Source organism: Periophthalmus magnuspinnatus, chromosome 8 (assembly GCF_009829125.3).
Source record: "Periophthalmus magnuspinnatus isolate fPerMag1 chromosome 8, fPerMag1.2.pri, whole genome shotgun sequence".
NCBI classification, from domain to species: Eukaryota; Metazoa; Chordata; class Actinopteri; order Gobiiformes; family Gobiidae; genus Periophthalmus; species Periophthalmus magnuspinnatus.
Window position 1 is genome coordinate 4504881 of NC_047133.1, and position 17372 is coordinate 4522252.

At 39.6% G+C, this 17372-nt stretch overlaps 1 protein-coding gene across 1 annotated transcript in view; it reads left to right on the forward strand.

Moving 5' to 3' along the window:
• Positions 1 to 17372, forward strand: part of LOC117375487 (alpha-1,6-mannosylglycoprotein 6-beta-N-acetylglucosaminyltransferase B) — a 149838-nt gene that overhangs the window by 66410 nt on the left and 66056 nt on the right. Inside the window, exon 8 of the mRNA XM_055223459.1 lies at positions 490 to 659. Within this exon, the coding sequence (XP_055079434.1) occupies positions 490 to 659 (170 nt within the window). The remainder of the gene's footprint in view (positions 1 to 489; positions 660 to 17372) is intronic.

The window sequence follows — 17372 nt, forward strand, 5'->3', positions numbered from 1 at the left end:
TTACCACAACGGACCGATACAGCGACCAATAACTAGACCTGTCACAATAAAGTAAAGTCTAAAGTAATAACCCAAGAGCGCATTTAAACCACAAAAAACTATCCTAAATGTACAGTATTGTTACAAAAAAAGCTAAAATACATAAACAGCAGAATGAAACACTGTCGTAGAAGTTATTAATTCAACCGTCTTCAGCTCAAATCTCGCCATATTGCCAAAAAATAACCAAAAGTTTCCTAGTAATGCAAAGAATATGTGCACACGATAAATACTGACCCCAAAAATATTGTTCCAGCTTCCACATATTCAACGATATAAGTCGATATAGCCATTATTGTGACGGGCGTAGCGATGGAAGTCAGATGAAAGACCCTACGCTTCTTTAAATCAATCCACACGTTATCATTTTTTAAAACCCTGTCCTATGATGTATCTCGCAGTAACATATAGAAGTGAAATTTAAATTCGTTTTCTCTTGGCGTCCCTCAGATCCTGGTGCACGTGGGCTTTCTGACGGAGGAGTCGGGGGACGTGTTCAGCCCGAAGGTGCTCAAAGGGGGTCCTCTGGGGGAGATGGTGCAATGGGCCGACATCCTGGCCACTCTGCACGTGCTCGGACACGACCTCAAGATCTCGGTGTCCCTCAAAGAACTGCAGCAGTGAGTAAAGCTTTTTAATTAGTTTTTTGGAGGAATTGCAGAAATGTCCCAAAGGCTGTGGTCACGACATTGTAGAATTTATAAAGTGTATATGACCAGTTAAATTTTCACAAAAACATAATTATATTTAAGGTTTTACTAAAAATCTTGCCTCGTTTTTTTCAAGGGTTTTATTTTTATTTTGGTGAATTTTATAATTATTTTACTAACTGGTTGGTCATAAGTTCTGGAAAGGAATCTCTCTCTATTTGTGTCATCAATACACACAATTCAGTCCAAAATGCAAAGACAAACTATGTGAAAAAAAACACACACTGACAGTTTTAACATTCAATTAGTAAAATATAGGTACGACAATATATTTTTATTTGTCAAAAGATAAATACTCTGTGTCACAATCCTGCCTGTTTGCATGTTTTTTCCCTAGTTCCGGCTCCGTTTTTCAGCCTGCTCCGGCCCTTCTTTTGTTGCCTCCCTGTTTTCCCTGCAGCTGCCTCTCGTTTTGTTGAGCTCAGGGTCGTCTATATATCCTGCTTCTCTTCTGTCGCTTCGTGCTCGATTGTTGAACAGTCAAAAGCAACTCTCAAGCCCTATATCTGAAATCCTGAACTTGCATTTATCATTTATCCCTGTTCCTGAGTTCATTTTCCCAGTCTGTTTCCCTTATTCAGTCCCCGTTGTAGAAGAGATTTTCGTTGATAGTTAAATAAGACATTGTTCGTCAGTTGTTTAGTCCCTGGTTGCCATATTCTGTATTACCTGTTGTAGTTTCTAAACGTTTTGTCTGCTCGCTTTGTGCTGCGTTTGATATTGTGATACTGTGTAAGTTCATCATCTTATCATTCAGTATATGGAAGCTGGAACCGCATTTTTGAGCGTCAGTATTTATCCTGTGCACAATTTCCCTGCAATATTGGGACATTTTGGATTATTTTTTGACTATATGACAAGATTTAAGCCGTAACAGGTTGAATTAACGACTTCAGCGACTCATTACAGATGCAAACTAAATACTAAAAGTGTTTCATTCTGCTGTTTATTTATTGCAGCTCATAATTTTTTTTAACAATATTGTAGATTTAGAATAGTTTTTGTGGTTTAAATCTGCTCTTGGGTTTTTGTGTCAGTGGCATAAATTCGTTTCAGTGTTGTTTATCATCTATATTTACTTCAGCTGCGCGTCACGTGTCAAAATTCTGTGATTTTTACAGGCCTAAGTGGTTGCGAATGTCTAAGCTAGTCGTCACGCTAGTTAAAAAACTATGTAAAATGTGCAGTAGATGTTTTATTTTTTATACATTTTGCGCTGTATCTGCTTTTAATGTCACCGTGCAGTTCTCGGAGTCGATTTTACAGCTTAACCAGTGGGCGGGGTCTCATCTCAGGGCAGTCTGTTCACGTTTATAAATGGGATTCACACAGTTTCACAAGTACTGTACGTGTTGGATCGTTTAGTCTCGTCTTCTAAATATAGCTTTAGCAGTTAGTCATTTGTAGTTCACTGCCGCTCGTTGGAAAAGCCTGGATAAAACATTGGAAATAATATTTTTACTATGTACTTTATTCAACTACTGAGTATGTAATTGTATGTACATTTTGAAAAAAGCTGATGAAAAAGTGTAACAGTTAAAGGTTTTATATTACACAAAACCACCAGCCATGTTTTTGTGCTGTTAACTCCTCAAAAACAGACGTGGAGTTGTGTTTGAGTAACATTTTATTATTAGTCTGTAACATCTCCGAAGCTCACAACACTCTGTTCCACTTTGTGATGTCATGAAGTGGTGGTTTTCAAGTTAGCAGCTACGTTTTACCTTTAGTCGAGTAGAGTTTGGCAATTCCAGAGCTGAAATCATCCAAATGACTCTAGAAATGAAGGTGTGTGGAGTTTAAAAACACAGTGGAGCACTTCCTGTATTAACACATGATGACATCACAAGGTGGAACAGAGTGTTTTCTGTTTGATAAATGCCTTAATATGCAGGGTTTGTGTGTTTTAACATGTGCGGATGAAACAAAACACGACTCCGGGCCTGTTTGTGATGAGGACACGACATTTAAACTATTGAAAGTGGGGGTCAAAGTGTCTTGCTCAAGGACACAACAGTCAACGGTATGAACTAATCCCAATCTTCACATCAGTAGCTAGCAATGTGATGTGACCATTTAGTAGCAATATAACTCAAATTTGACAATATGACATCACTATATTAGAAGTAAACGATATGAAAAAAAAATAAAGGAGCTGTACCAGATTTTAACTTTATTAAAAACGTGAAAAACAGTTTAGCAGAGGTCCAGAGTTCTTCCTCCTCTGACAATCCTACACTTTTTCACCACACTTTTTACAACTTTCAGAGACGATAGCTGTCAAAACTAGCATGAAAACAGTGCACTTCCTGATTCTCGCACAATAAAACGCTTTATAATTGGATGCAGACAGTACACAACGGACTTATTTTGACCTGAAGAGCTGCGTGTACAATATATCTGTATCTGGGGCAAGACAAAATTTGCTCAAAAACGTCGCAAGTGCACGGTTTTTAATATGTCAGGATATAGAGTTTTTATTTTTCTGGTCAAATCTGATTTAATTTGACTGGAAATGCGCTAAAACATGCTAGTAAATGTGTAAAATTAAACACAAAGTTCCAAATGATCACGATAATATTTCACTTTTTTCATTAGTTTTGTTCTATTTTACACATTTTATATTATACTTGATGATCTAATTTTGCATGTCTCAAAAACGACTTCCATTCTGATAACATCTTGTCGACTAAATTTGTCCCACGTCAGCCCTACACGTGATATTTGTTGAAAAAGACCGAGCAGCCCGCGGCCGTCCAGCGAATGCTCCGATAACTTCCTGATCACAGATAAGCTATCGGCGTTTCCACCGCTCGCCGCTCCTGCCCAGGGCTTAAACGCATCTCCTCTGTCCCCGGTGTAAGATCACCAACACCCGCTGCTCCGGTCACGCCCTGTACACCCAAAACAATCACGTACATAAGAGAATCTATGTCTGAACGTGTAATTGTATTCAAAGTTCTAGGTGCTTACTGCATATGTTGTATTTCCAGTACTTTGAGGTTGGAAATAGGTTTTACTTGTGAAGTTATTGAAGTTTTTGTACTTGTAGATGAGTAAAATGAGTAGTAGCTGTATGTTCGCAGTATAGATTTGTCAAAAATGCTACCAGGCATGAATGGAAACTACTATTGAGGCTTTTTTTGAGTATTTTTGAGTAATTATATATGTGGTCAGGTGTAAAATGAATAGACCAGACACCAGCAACTCCAAAAAATAATGTGGATCTTTAATTTCCCGATTGTTCCCATCAGGAGAACAGCATTAATAAAGACTAAAGATAGAAGACATATAACAAAACATGGAATAAACGCTACTTAGAAATGGAATTACGGTTAACGGTGAACTTCAGCTCGCTTTAAAATGGCGGACAGAAAAAAACCCAGCGCACGAAAGATCCCTGGACAGTGCGATCTCCCGTCTGAATCAATCACACACGTACAAGATCACAAAATAATAAAACATTCTGAAACATTCTGAGCAATTACATCCAATTTGAGTTTAACCCTCGCGCCGTCACGCAGCTCCGTCTTTCTGTTACGTTCACATGATGGTTAATCTGAATCAATCTGAGTCAATCTGAGTCAATCCTCGGTTCTACAAACTAAATGAATAATCTCAAAACGAGACGCTCATTACAGCATTGGTTATCAATATTAAAGATTATTTTTGTGCTCAAAACCCATTCAAACTAACATTTTTCCTACTTCAGCACTGTTCTCTGTCCGTTTCTCACTGAGGCGCTTGGCTGTCGCGCTTTTATGACATCACGCGTGCGACGTCAAGCGACTACTGCATCACCCGTGTACTACAGTGACATCTATTGGCTAGGCAGAAAATTGCAACTGCTTCTTGTTACGTAATTTTTTTAAATATTTGACTCGGCTACGTTTATATTGAAATAAAATCCCAAATATGACAAGTTCCTGAAAAGTGTTTTAAGTAACAATTTATAATAACTATACCTTATTTAGCCTTAATAAAGCATAAACAAAGACTGAATTAATAATGAACAAAGACTTAATTAATAATGAACAGACAATTAATGATTCAGGCTTAATAACTACTTAATTGCAACCTTAAATAACACTTAATTAGCGATGAATTGGCCTGCGTTGTGTCTAGTTACTCATACTTATTTCACACTTAGTTACTCCTTAAATAAAATCCCAAATATGACAATTTCCTGAAAACTTTTAGAGCTTTATCTATATCAGAACTAGGCAGTACTAGAGAAAGTACTAGTATTTTAGAACTTTATAATAACTATACCCTATTTAGCCTTAATAAAGCATAAACAAAGACTTAATTAATAATGAACAAACGCTTAATTCATAATGATTCAGGCGTAATAACTACATAATTGTGACCTTAAATAACACTTAATTAGCGATTGTGTTGTGTATAGTTACTCATACTTATTTCACACTTAGTTACTCCTTAATATTTGTGTGTTAAAGTATTTTATTACCGTTGTGGTTTTGAAATTGTGATTAGATTTGCAATTTTTGTTTTAATGTCCAGTGAAATTGACAAAACACTGACACATAACCCGACAAACAAATACAAAAATCACATTTCTGAGCATTTTTGTGCGGATTTAAAGTACAGGGTTTGCAGTTTGTTTTTTTTTTGGTTTTTTTTACGCCGTACACAGGGTATTTTGAGGAAATAATTTATCTTAAAAAATCCCAACCTTTACAGTTTTCTAATTGCATTCGTTGGAGCGCGATTAATCTTGCAGCTCTGTTTTGTTGCACTTTCCTTTACGCCGCTATAGCAAAAGTGCACATTATAATTATTAAGTCTCCTCTTCCTTCGCTGCGGTTAGTCGGCGGTTTTATGTTTTTATGATGCCTGCTGGTTACTGAAGCGTGGAGGAGGAGGAGCCAGACCATTGATAACCTGAAAGTTAAGTCACGGCTTTATGTTTTTATGATACCTACTTGTTACTGGAGCGTGGAGGAGGAGGAAGAAGAAGAAGAAGAAGAAGAAGAAGAAGAAGAGGAGGAGCCAGACCATTGATACTCTGAACGTGCTCCTCTGATTCCACAGCTGAAACGGTGAAAATAAATCACTTTGATAACACTATACCACTTGCGGGACTGACTCTACTGCCTGGGCTGTTATTTACCCCACTAATTGGTGTCACGGAGCATTGAATCACCCTCGCCAATGTTCGCCGGAGTGGAAAAGTTCCGACAGGCCCCTGAATGCACCACTACTGTCTGTTCTACAGCAAGTGCGTCTGGGCTATTTATAATTTAATTGCACTTAGTCAGTAGAGGTTATTCAGTCGTGTTTTTCCTGCCAGACGGGTATATTTATCAGGCATAGTTGTTGAATGATGGGTGTAACTTTCAAACGTATAAGCGCACGATGAAAGTTTTCTGACGGAGAGGGCGCCACCTGCCTGTCTCCACGGAGTTTGCAAGTTGTCAATGTGGAAAAGTTGTTTATTTCCTGTTTGTGACACATATTTATTGATCGACTTTTTTATTTTTTTTTGCGCGTTACTGTCAAACTTAAAGGTGCGTTAAGTCACTTTTCTGGCCATCTGCTTGTCTCGACGGAGATGCTAAGTTGTCGACGTGACGAAGCTGTTTTTCCTGACACCGGAGTATATTTGTTACGCGTAGTTGTTGATTAATGTCGGGTGTAATTCCAAAATTAAAAGCGCGCTATTAATCAGATAATCAAGTTCCGCCGTATTATCTATAACCCTGGAAGCGTCACATCTCACATTCCGTTTATTTTATAGGCCTTACACTTAATAGCAAATGTTTTACTTATATAAATTATCAATGCGTGACTACTAATGAACAGTAAGTGCATCCTTTTCTCTCGTTCTCACATGCCGTTAAAAGCTCTGCACTCAATTTTTTCATGTATTTGTGTGCGTAAATATTGTATAATCAGTTCTTGAGGTCAAAATGAGTCCGCTGCGTGCTGTCTGCATCTGTTTGGAAAGCGTTTTATTGTCCGATAATCAGGAAATGGCCGTTAGCGTGCTAGTTCTGAAGTCCGTTCTGGTGTGAAAGTTGTGAGAAACTCTTGTAAATTCATCACGGTGCATAATTAGATGTTCGGAATGCATTAGATAAGTGAGGAATAACTTGTTTTTTCACATTTTTAAGGCTAGTATAGACTCTGTAGCCCCTCAGGCTTGTTTCTATGTACATTCCTCCACTCCACAACAGGCCCCGATGAGACGGTTGTGCATATTACTGGATAGCCTGCTGTGCGGTGTATGTGGACTGCTGACTTTTGAGTGATCTTATGGTTTTTTACATTAGAGATGCCAGGAGCTAAGTTATGTAAAGAACCAAGATCTTAGGTCAATTCAGATAGAAGAGAGCGAGGTGGATTGAAGCAAATTGATTCAGTATGGATTTGTTGTATGGAAAATATTCAGTACGGTGAGCCAAAAAGAGGAATTCTCACCGTATTACTCTGCGTTCACTCCAAAATAGTTTTCAGCTTGATTAATCATGTGTTGATGTAAAGCGCATATGGCAGGTTAGACGACTAATTTCACTAAAACGTTATTAAAGTGGGACTAAATACATAAACTCCGCCCAGAACCACATTTCGGATAGAGCTGTAGTACCTAAAGACTAAAGAAGAGAGTGATTGTGGAGAAGGGCGTCTGTAGTGTGATTGGTCTAACACACATATGTCAAACTCAGGCCCAGAGACCAAAGCTGGCACACGGTGTAATTATATTTAGCCTGTGAGATCATATCAAATGTGAATTAGTGCTGACCCGCCGGTATATCGCACCACTAATACTACAAATCCCAGAATGCTTTGCTTGTACGATGGTGCGCAGAGTAAATCTGAATGTAGCAAATTGAGCTACATATGAAAAAACTTCACGTGAAAAGGTTAAACTCTGCATATCAGGTGCAGTCAATTTTTAATAAATGTCGAGTTTGGGCCGTGAATTTGTCTCAGTTTTAAATTTTGCCCCAGTGTGAATTTGAGTTTGACCCGTCTGGTCTAACAGGTATCCACACTTCAAGCTTCACCTCGGCAGCCAGAGGTTTATAATCAGGCCAGTCTTACGTGATGTCACCGACTACTTGAATTTATATTGTTGTAGTTAGAAGTATCCCAACATAACACTCACCGCTACTTCCTGTATTTTTGCACTCTTTCTTTCTTAGCCAGAGAAAAGAAAGGGATTGAGAGAGGAGTTAAAGAAGCTATTTTTTGTGAGGAAAGACGATCCTTCTTTGAGCAGGAATGGGGCCTTAGACATCACCTGTCCCCCACCTATAACTCCACCCCCAGACCCAAAGCAAACAAAGGAAACAAAGAGAACAGTCACAGTGTAGTTAGCTCCTCCCTTCAGACAGATATAAGGCAGTGTCCAGCGGGAATCTGGCCAGAACTGAAGAAGTGGCTTGGACGGGCAGTGAAACAACTTCACTCCTACAACTTTGTGTCCAGTTGACAGATTTAACTTTGACTTTTACTACTTTTCCTTTCATTTTTTTTTCCAGAAACAGCCATTTAAATGATGTAAAACTATGATAAATATTTAGTACAGGTACTATCCCACCAAACCAGGTAATAAAACATGGAAATCTGTCATATGCATTTTAAATTGACATGCAGATCAGTTTTGTTTTTGTTTTTTTTGTTAGAAATTATGTCTGGTCCTGCTTTGCTCTTAATAGACAAAAGAGCAGTGCAGTTGCCATTTTGAATGTTTTTGTTCAGATAATTCAAACTGCACCAGGCTGAATATTTGGAATAACATCAGAAAATGGCTCTGGCTGTCACGAGGCACAAGGCTGGTGGTGAAGAGCAGGAAAGGCTGAGGAGGCTGATGGCTCTGCTGCTGTGGTGTGGGTCCAGTATTGATAAAATGTTTCTTCTGTAAAATCTACGCTTAGCTCTGTCCCAAACTGATTAATGGAAGCATCATAAAATTGATTTTTCTGTGAGTGTGAAATCGCACAAAAAAATCCTGACAGTCCAGTTTGTAGCACAAGGTTATGAATGGATTGTAGAAAGAAAGAGGAAGTGCGTGTATTGATATTTTGCAGCTGATGTCGTCAACATTCACTGGGGGATGAACCCAACTCGAGGCACTGCTCTGTCTGAGGCTCTGTTAGACTTTGATCTGAGCAAAATCTGACCATGAACAACTGACTTAAATGTAACTACAACCTTCACTTTTTAAGTTAGTCACTCTCACATTGTTGAAAGTCAAACAATCAAGAAGATCTTAAAAGTTATCTCCTATTGTGTGCATTTGTGTCACCATGGAAACTGTTGAACGTTCCTCCGCAGACAAACAGTTGAAACCGGAAGTTTACATACACTGTATAAAAGGACACACACTTTTTTTTCCTCACCGTCTGAAATGAAATCAGACTAAACTTTTCCTGTTTTACTTCAATTAGGATTACCAAAATTATTTCCATTTGCTAAATGCCTGAATAATGAGAGATTACTTTCTTCAAAGCCAAAAGTTTACAGTAAGATTACTCTGCATTTAAACAATTTGGGAAAACCCAGATGATGATGTCATGTCTTTGGAAGCTTCTGGTTTATTGACATTTGAGTTCATTAGAGACATCTGTGGATGTATTTGAAGCTCACCTGAAACACACTGCTTCTTTGTGTAACATCATGGGAAAGTCAAAAGAAATCAGCCAAGATATCAGGAAATGAAATGTGGACTTGCACAAGTCTGGTTCATCCTTGGTGCAATTTCCAGATGCCTGAAGGTGCCACGTTCATCTGTTCAAACAATTATACACAAGTATAAACTCGATGGGAACGCCCAGCCATCTGACCACTCAGGAAGGAGACGCGTTCTGTGTCCCAGATTTGAACGTGCTTTGGTCCAAAATGTGCAAATCAACCCAAGAACAAAAGCAAAAGACCTTGTGAAGATGCTGCTGAAGCTGGTAAGAGTTTGTCATTATCTACAGTGAAACGAGCACTGTACGGACTGTCCGTCAGTGCTACATGCACCGGGCAACCCTGTGCTTGAACCTGGTGTTCGTTTTGGACTAGAACAGAAGTCCAATAACAGAATATCGCTCAGGTTCGGTACACTGTTCAGGACCCCTCCCAGGGACTCCAAGAAGGCCGGGTACTCTGCACTGTTGTTCAACCCATAGTCCGACACAACAGGGACGCAACCCTCTCGTTCACCGGGGTGGACTCCATCATGTGGTGACAAAGTTGTGGGGCAATAGACCAATAGCCAATTTCTGTTTGTGGAGATCCTGTTGTTGAGGCCCCCGCCACCCAGATCCCTCTGCACCGCCCCTTTACTGATCCTCCTGCGGGTGGTGGGTCCACGGGAGGAACGGCCCCATGTTGCCTGGCGTGGCTCTAGGGTGGGGCCTCGGTGACTCCAGTCCGAGTGACATAACTAGCCTTGATTCGGTGCTCATCATAAAGGTCTTTTAAACCGCACTTAGTCTCACCAGCCACCGGGGACCTATTTGCCATGGGTGACTCTACCAACAAAGCTCCATTCGGGTGCTCAAACCCCTCCACTACGTTAAGGCGGAGGGGTTTGGTTTGGTCCAACGACAGGAGAACTTTGAACTAAATCCTAATATTACAATAAAATCACATCCAGTCACAATACTCGCCAGAAAAATTGCAATTCCATCTTTTCTCCAAATCGTTCAGCCCTTTTTACTCGTGGCTCTCAAACATATTTTGGAGGAGTGCGTTGCCTTCTCCCGACCTCTCACTCGCTCTCTCCTGCAGTCACTGTCATAACTGTAGTGGGGCGATTCACTCCACTCTGAACAAGCTACTCTAGGGCGCAGTTAGCTAGCGATACAGGAGACACTGAAGGCACGCACAATGACCGTGAACCTGCTGTACGACACCGCTCACAAAAGTGTTCTGAAGGAGGAGTGAGCACGAGGAGCACGGGGATTAAACTAAAGCAAATATAGCAACGTCAGCATGAGAAAAGGTGACAGTGTGATCTAAATATGTTATGTTTGAGCGATAAATAGAAGTTTAATGCCCCTTCTTTAGAGGAAAGTACTTTTTTAATCCTGCAGGTCACACTTTTATTAAGAAAGTTTAAGTTCATAAGTCGCTCACGTCCTTGAAGAATGGTGTAAATAGACGAAAACCGTGGCTCTTCTCACAATAATCGTTACATTTTTTTTCATTCCGGCATCTCCAGTTTCTATTGTAAGGTTAGAATAGAAAGAGTTACCACATTTGTATTCTATAACTGCTTTCAAACTAGCTATAAACCCTGTAAAGAAGGATTACACTGGAAATCATATGATATTTTTACGAATAGAGTTGAGTTTGTTTTGTTTTTCTCTATTTAGTATGTATATTTAAATTCCAGTTGCACAAATGTCAGTGCACATTTGCGATGACGCTGTCTTATCTCTGCAGAGTAAAATATTTGAATAATGTATTTTGACCTGTTGTGTTATGGAAATAATGCAGATAAGGAAGCAAATAGTTTTAAACCTGTAGCTCCGTGTGTTGCTGCATGAGTCTTATCTATAAAATACATGTATAATATTATGACAGACATGCTAAGGAACAAATAACACATTTACAGGATGATTTGTGATGAAAATGTGTTAAAAATGAACTGGCCAGAGGTTTCCAGATTTCATTTTTATTAGATTTAGTTCAAAATATTGGCTTAGTCTGATGTTTACTTACGAGTTAAAGCTGCAACAAACTGCCGTGTGGTTGAAGCATTTTGTGTTTATTATATCTAGTTTTAGAATCTGGCAACCCAAACTGAGGAGATTTTACTGTATTTATTATCAGTAAATTCGATTTCAGTAATGTTTATGAAATGTTTAAAGTCCTTACCCTCTAGCCAATGTCCGATGCTGTGTGATTTGAACAAGATTGGTACTTTAAACACAGCTTTGACGTAGCCACTGTGTATTAATAAAGCTCGAAACACATTCATTTTAGATCTGTATCTCACTGCAATGTGATGTTTGAGGTTATACTGTTAGAAATAATTGAATTTGCTGTTAAAAGTACTACTTATGATCAATTAGGTCAGTTCAGCAGGAGGTTTGAGGGCCAATAAAAACTGGTCTGAGGGCCGCATTTGGCCCCGGGGCCTTAGTTTGGACACCCCTGCTCTAGTCAGTACTGTTGTTGTGTACTTAGGCAGGACACTTCACTCACATTGCCTTAGTAAAAATGAGATATGTGAGTGTTAGTGGTGGTCGGAGAGGCTGATGGCGCAGATTGGTAACCGTGCTTTAGGTTTCTTGAACGACACTATATAAATCCAATGCATTATTAATATTCGTTTACAATTTAACTCCAAAAAAAGGAAACCAAACCATCTCCTACTGAGCTGATAAAAGGTATAGTCACACAACTGTTGAGTGAGTCCCTGAATGAAAAACAGCATTCAGTACCTTGGAGAGCTATGCTAATTCTCCGACAGCTGTCACCGGACTCGGGGATGCCCTGCTCATCTGGTCTCCACGGCGACGAGCGTAATTAGCTGACGGCAATGGAGCGCGACGACCGAACACCTGAAGGGAGCGACGATCTGTGTCACCGGCACACAACGCGCCTGTCAGGTTTACTACATCCTTCTGACAGTGTAGAGAAGAAGAAAGCTAGCACCTATTAGCATTGTCATCTGCGGATAATATGAAGCAATATCATTTTCGGTGTGTTTTCACGCTTGACTGCAGCTTCGCTAGGCCCTGGATAATTCACTGCTCAACACCGCTATTACAGCTCTGACTACTCCCGTTCTCAAGGTTGGCGTGTGAAACTGTTTTGCCTGAGGTTTTTCTATGTTAAATGCAAAAAAGTTGGCATACCAAACGATGCAAAAAAGTAAACAGAAACCAGTGAGTTGCAAATGAGGTTTTTATAGATCTGTATGTAGAGAGGATCGTTTATTCATCCAGAAGAATAATTAGAAAATATGTATTGGTTGGGTTGCTATACACAGATTATGAATGGTGATATTTTCAGATGCTCAAGTTGAAGTATTTTAAAGAGGCTGTATCCATTTTATTTGATTTATATATTTTTTATTTTATTTTATTTATTTATTATTTTAATTTGTATTTATTTATTTATTATTTTAATTTGTATTTATTTATTTATTTATTCAATTTTTTATTTTATTTATTTATATTTTATTATTATTATTTATATTTTATTATTATTATTATTTTTTTAATTAAAGCTAAATTTATTTTGCCCGAGTAGATATATTTTAAAAACTGCTCTTAGGTTAAAAATGAGTCTGCAGCATTCTGTCTTATTCCATTTCAATTTTTTAATAATCCGTGAACCTGGAAGTGCGCTGTTAGCATGCTAGTTGTCGTTAGCATTACCGTGACAGCTCCGCTCTTGTCTCCAAACGTTGTGAAAATATTTTGAGATGCATAAAGTCAGTGAGGAACAACTTTGGACCACTGCAAACCGTTTAAAATGAACTAATTCCGTTTTGTGTTTTGTTTTTCTAATTTTTTTGGACAGTACAAACCCGGTGCAGCTCTGTTAAGGTCAACAGGACACTGCTGGTTTCTATCTGTGTCAAATTACAAAGCATTTTTATCATCCACTAACCAGAAAGTGCACTTATAAACTCATCAGCGGGAGCAGAGAGGTTGAAATCAAACTGTACCTGACACAGCCATAATACATGCTGATATCAGGTTATGGCCCCATAGTGATGCTCTTTATCTCTCTCTCTTAACCCCCTCTCACCCTCTTCCTCTCTCTTCCTCTTTCTCTCTCATCCCTCACTCCCTCTCTCACCCCGCAGCCTGGTGAGTGATGTGCCTTTGTTTTTTTTCTTTCTGCTTTTTCCACATGAAAAGCTCAAACTGTAGCGACTGTAGTTAAAAATAGCCTTTGAAGTTTATGTACAAAGATACTTCCCAGTGCAGGGCAGTGTCTGATAAAGTAATGATTGTGCAGTATACTGTTCACACACGCAGACCTGGGAATTTACCTGCATTTTTCCAGAACAGGGTCATGTGTGAACAGAGTTAGAACTGATTTCCCAGCATTTTTGATCTGGCAATTTCCTGGGCAAATTACCGGGAATATGCAGAGAATGTATATTAAGATGTTCCAAGTTATTCCCCAATGCACGAATGCAGCTCACGATGAGAATGTGCTCAGTCTATATGAAGGACAAGAGCCAGAGTGGGACCGTGTACAGGGCTGTGGACGCGTTTGTGACCCCAGTATCTTTTCAAACTGTAGGTACTGTTAACTTTAGCTCTCCTTTGTTTAATGTTTGAGGCTTTTGTCATGAAACATTTTTGGCTTTAAGCTTTTGTTGAAATTTGCCTTGTGTCAATGAGTTTCAAGTTTACGCCCTCAAATGCAAAGACTCCGAACTAGAGGTGTTTTTGATACAGAGTCTGAACCGAGCAGAGCCGGTAATGTCCTAGGACAGAGGTAGAGACATTTGGACCTTTCCACAGAAAAGAAAACACTGGGAGCTGCGAATACTTTTTCACGTCTAAAATGAAGAAAACACTGTATATATTGTTTGTTTGTTTGTTTGTTTTTGGGTTTCTTACCTTTTACGCTTTCTATAAACAACTAAAGTGTTTCAAATGAATTAAAAAGCTGAACTTAAATGATCCATGTAGCAAACAGAAAAGGCCGTGAGGCGTCCTCCTTGTTTCACCTTTGGGCTTTTGGAGCGTGTAGTGGAGCCTTGACCTGAATAAAAAAAAAATAATAGGAAAAAAAAGCACTATGTCACTACACAATGAAAAATAAATATTTGCAGAATATCTACATAAATATTTATTTGACCTGCTTAATGGGACTTCTGCTCTTGAACCTCTGCACAGCGTCTGCGTCACTTTCATCTTGATGCAGGACTGTAGCTGTCGTCTGTGAGGCCTGAGCTCTGTTTGTGTTTAACATAGCTCTGAAGATCGACTCCACATGCAGATTTCTTCATGTTCATGTCGGAGTCAGGGAAATATCATTTTATTTGAATATTTTAATATATTCTAGGACAAGCGTGTGTGTGAATGAGGGTCATTACTGAGTGTCCTGCTCAGAAGCCGTAGAAGTCTGACTTTGAGAATGAAGAAAACAAAAGTAAGAAAAAAAAGCTCATCTTTAACCAGATCATCTTCAGGACAGGGCAGTGATAAACTCCAGATTTATACTTTCCATAAAGAGCACATAACTTGAGAGTACAGACACGGATCTTCACTTTAATCGTGTAACTCGTGTGCTGGATTCTCAAAGTGCAGCGCAGAGTTTATTGATAAACCCAATGAATCAAACATGGGCATAAATGAGGCCATCGAAGTGAAAAACTCTCACTAAACATTCTTATAGTGCAGCGCTTAAAGTGAGACTAATCATTAAATCCACTTGTTCCGTTACTAAACTGTGTATGTGGTGTTTTAAAGGCATTATCTACGGTTCCTAGTCATTTTTGGCAACATTAGTGCAAACTCGGTGCATTTGCAGCTTGTTCTTTTGTCCTCCAGGCACTGTCCAGTTTAGCTGCTCTGTTTGAAATGTGGTTGTGGGAGGACTTCAGGTGTTTAGTTCCACTTTAAGACTATACCACAGCGTTTAGGAACAGAAAACAGCTTTTCATACCTGAACGATTAAAAAACGAACTTGCCTGAATGAATCAAAGGACTGTTTGAGTTGTTTGTTTTTCAGGGTTGGTTGAGTTTTACTTTGCACTGGAAAAGTTGAACCTTTTACCAACTTTTTTTTGTACAGTGTTTTCTGTGTCTATTACTATCTTTAAAAGTCTGCAGGAACAAGAGCTGCAAATTAGCCTTAAGTACATGACTTTCTTTCTTTCTTTCTTCTTTATTTGACAGGGACCATGTACAAATTCATTAATCTTACAAAGAAAAGATGATTTGCACCAGATTTAGCTACTGCTACTTTCCATCTTCCATCTTTGGCAAACAGTTTGGTGGCAATTGAGCCGTTTCTGTCAAATCAATGAAAAATGAAGGTGAACCTCTGCTTTAAAGTCAAATCATGGATTATTTTGCCCTTCTTTTGGCTTTTAAACATGTTTTTTTGTTATCTTGGTGTTTGTATTCCATGTTTTAGAACTTAATGCCTTTGAGAGGAAAACGCATTTTAAAACCAAAGCCCCAACATTCTAAGCCAATGGTTTTGCATTAGAGCTCCCTCTGCTGGCAGCAATAATCATAAACCATGCAGAATAATGTTTTAGCAGACATTTAGCAACAGGAACACGATGCTTATTGGAGATAGACGGACTATATGAGACGAGCTGGGACTCTTCGACCAAAATAATTCTCCGGTCAATGCAAATGTTTCCAAGTGTTTGCAGTGAAAGTCATTTTAGTGCAGAAATACAAGACCGATGATGTTTTTTGGGCTGAAACTAGGCCTGCAACTAATGATTATTTTAGTAGTGGGCTAGTTAGTCTTTAATATTTTTTTTATTAGTTGGCTTGTCAAGTGAAACAAGCATAAATGAAGCAAAAATCAACTCTCTTCAATTATATTTTAAAAGCTTACGGATGTCATTTTTTGCAATATTTATTACCTTTTAAGTATATATTAAATCATTAAAAACCCTACATTTTGTCAAACCAGTTTTTGCGTCTCCACCATCTTCCACTTCGATTAGAATGCCAGTCCACACTTTCTCTTAGTACACTCCTACACAGTGGTACATCACGTCCCCTGCCCCCTACCCCATATCCCTTCTCCCTCTATAAAGTGGTTTCCTCGGGCCGCGGACCCTTCACACGTGCCCCGGCCAATTCCCCTTTCCACTGGACACTTTCACCCTTCTCCTCCGAAATAATCATGGCCACAGCCAGATCGATTGTCTCGCGCTTTATTTGCCTGACAGTGGGGTTGCCATGGCGCCCGTGACCAGCTGTGAAAAGGAGAAATTGCTCCGGTTGGTGGTTGTCAGCTGCGAGTGTGCACCTTTTTCTTTTTTTGTATGTTGTTCTTTTAGATTTTTCAGAATTCTGTAGTGTTACTTTGGCGAGATAACGGTTTTTCATTGTTGCAGAAAATGGGGAGAGCTCATTCCATAAGCGACGCCCCCCACTCCATAAGCGACGCCCCCCACTCCATAAGCGACGCCCCCCTCTCCATAAGCGACGCCCCCCTCTCCATAAGCGACGCCCCCCACTCCATAAGCGACGCCCCCCTCTCCATAAGCGACGCCCCCCACTCCATAAGCGACGCCCCCCTCTCCATAAGCGACGCCCCCCTCTCCATAAGCGACGCCCCCCACTCCATAAGCGACGCCCCCCACTCCATAAGCGACGCCCCCCACTCCATAAGCGACGCCCCCCACTCCATAAGCGACGCCCCCCACTCCATAAGCGACGCCCCCCACTCCATAAGCGTCCAGAGCTTCTTAGGACGTGTGGACATTATACAAATATAATACATCGCTTAAGGGAAGATAACAGCGATGTTCCGGTCATTTTGGTTAAGGCCACGTTTCTTATCTGTCGCCCCTTTCCTGTGAGTGTGTGTATGTTATGTGCGTGTTTGTATGAAGCGTGAGTGTGTAAATGTGCATGTGTGTATGTTATGTGTGTGTTTGTATGAAGCGTGAGTGTGTAAATGTGAGTGTGTGTATGTTATGTGTGTGTTTGT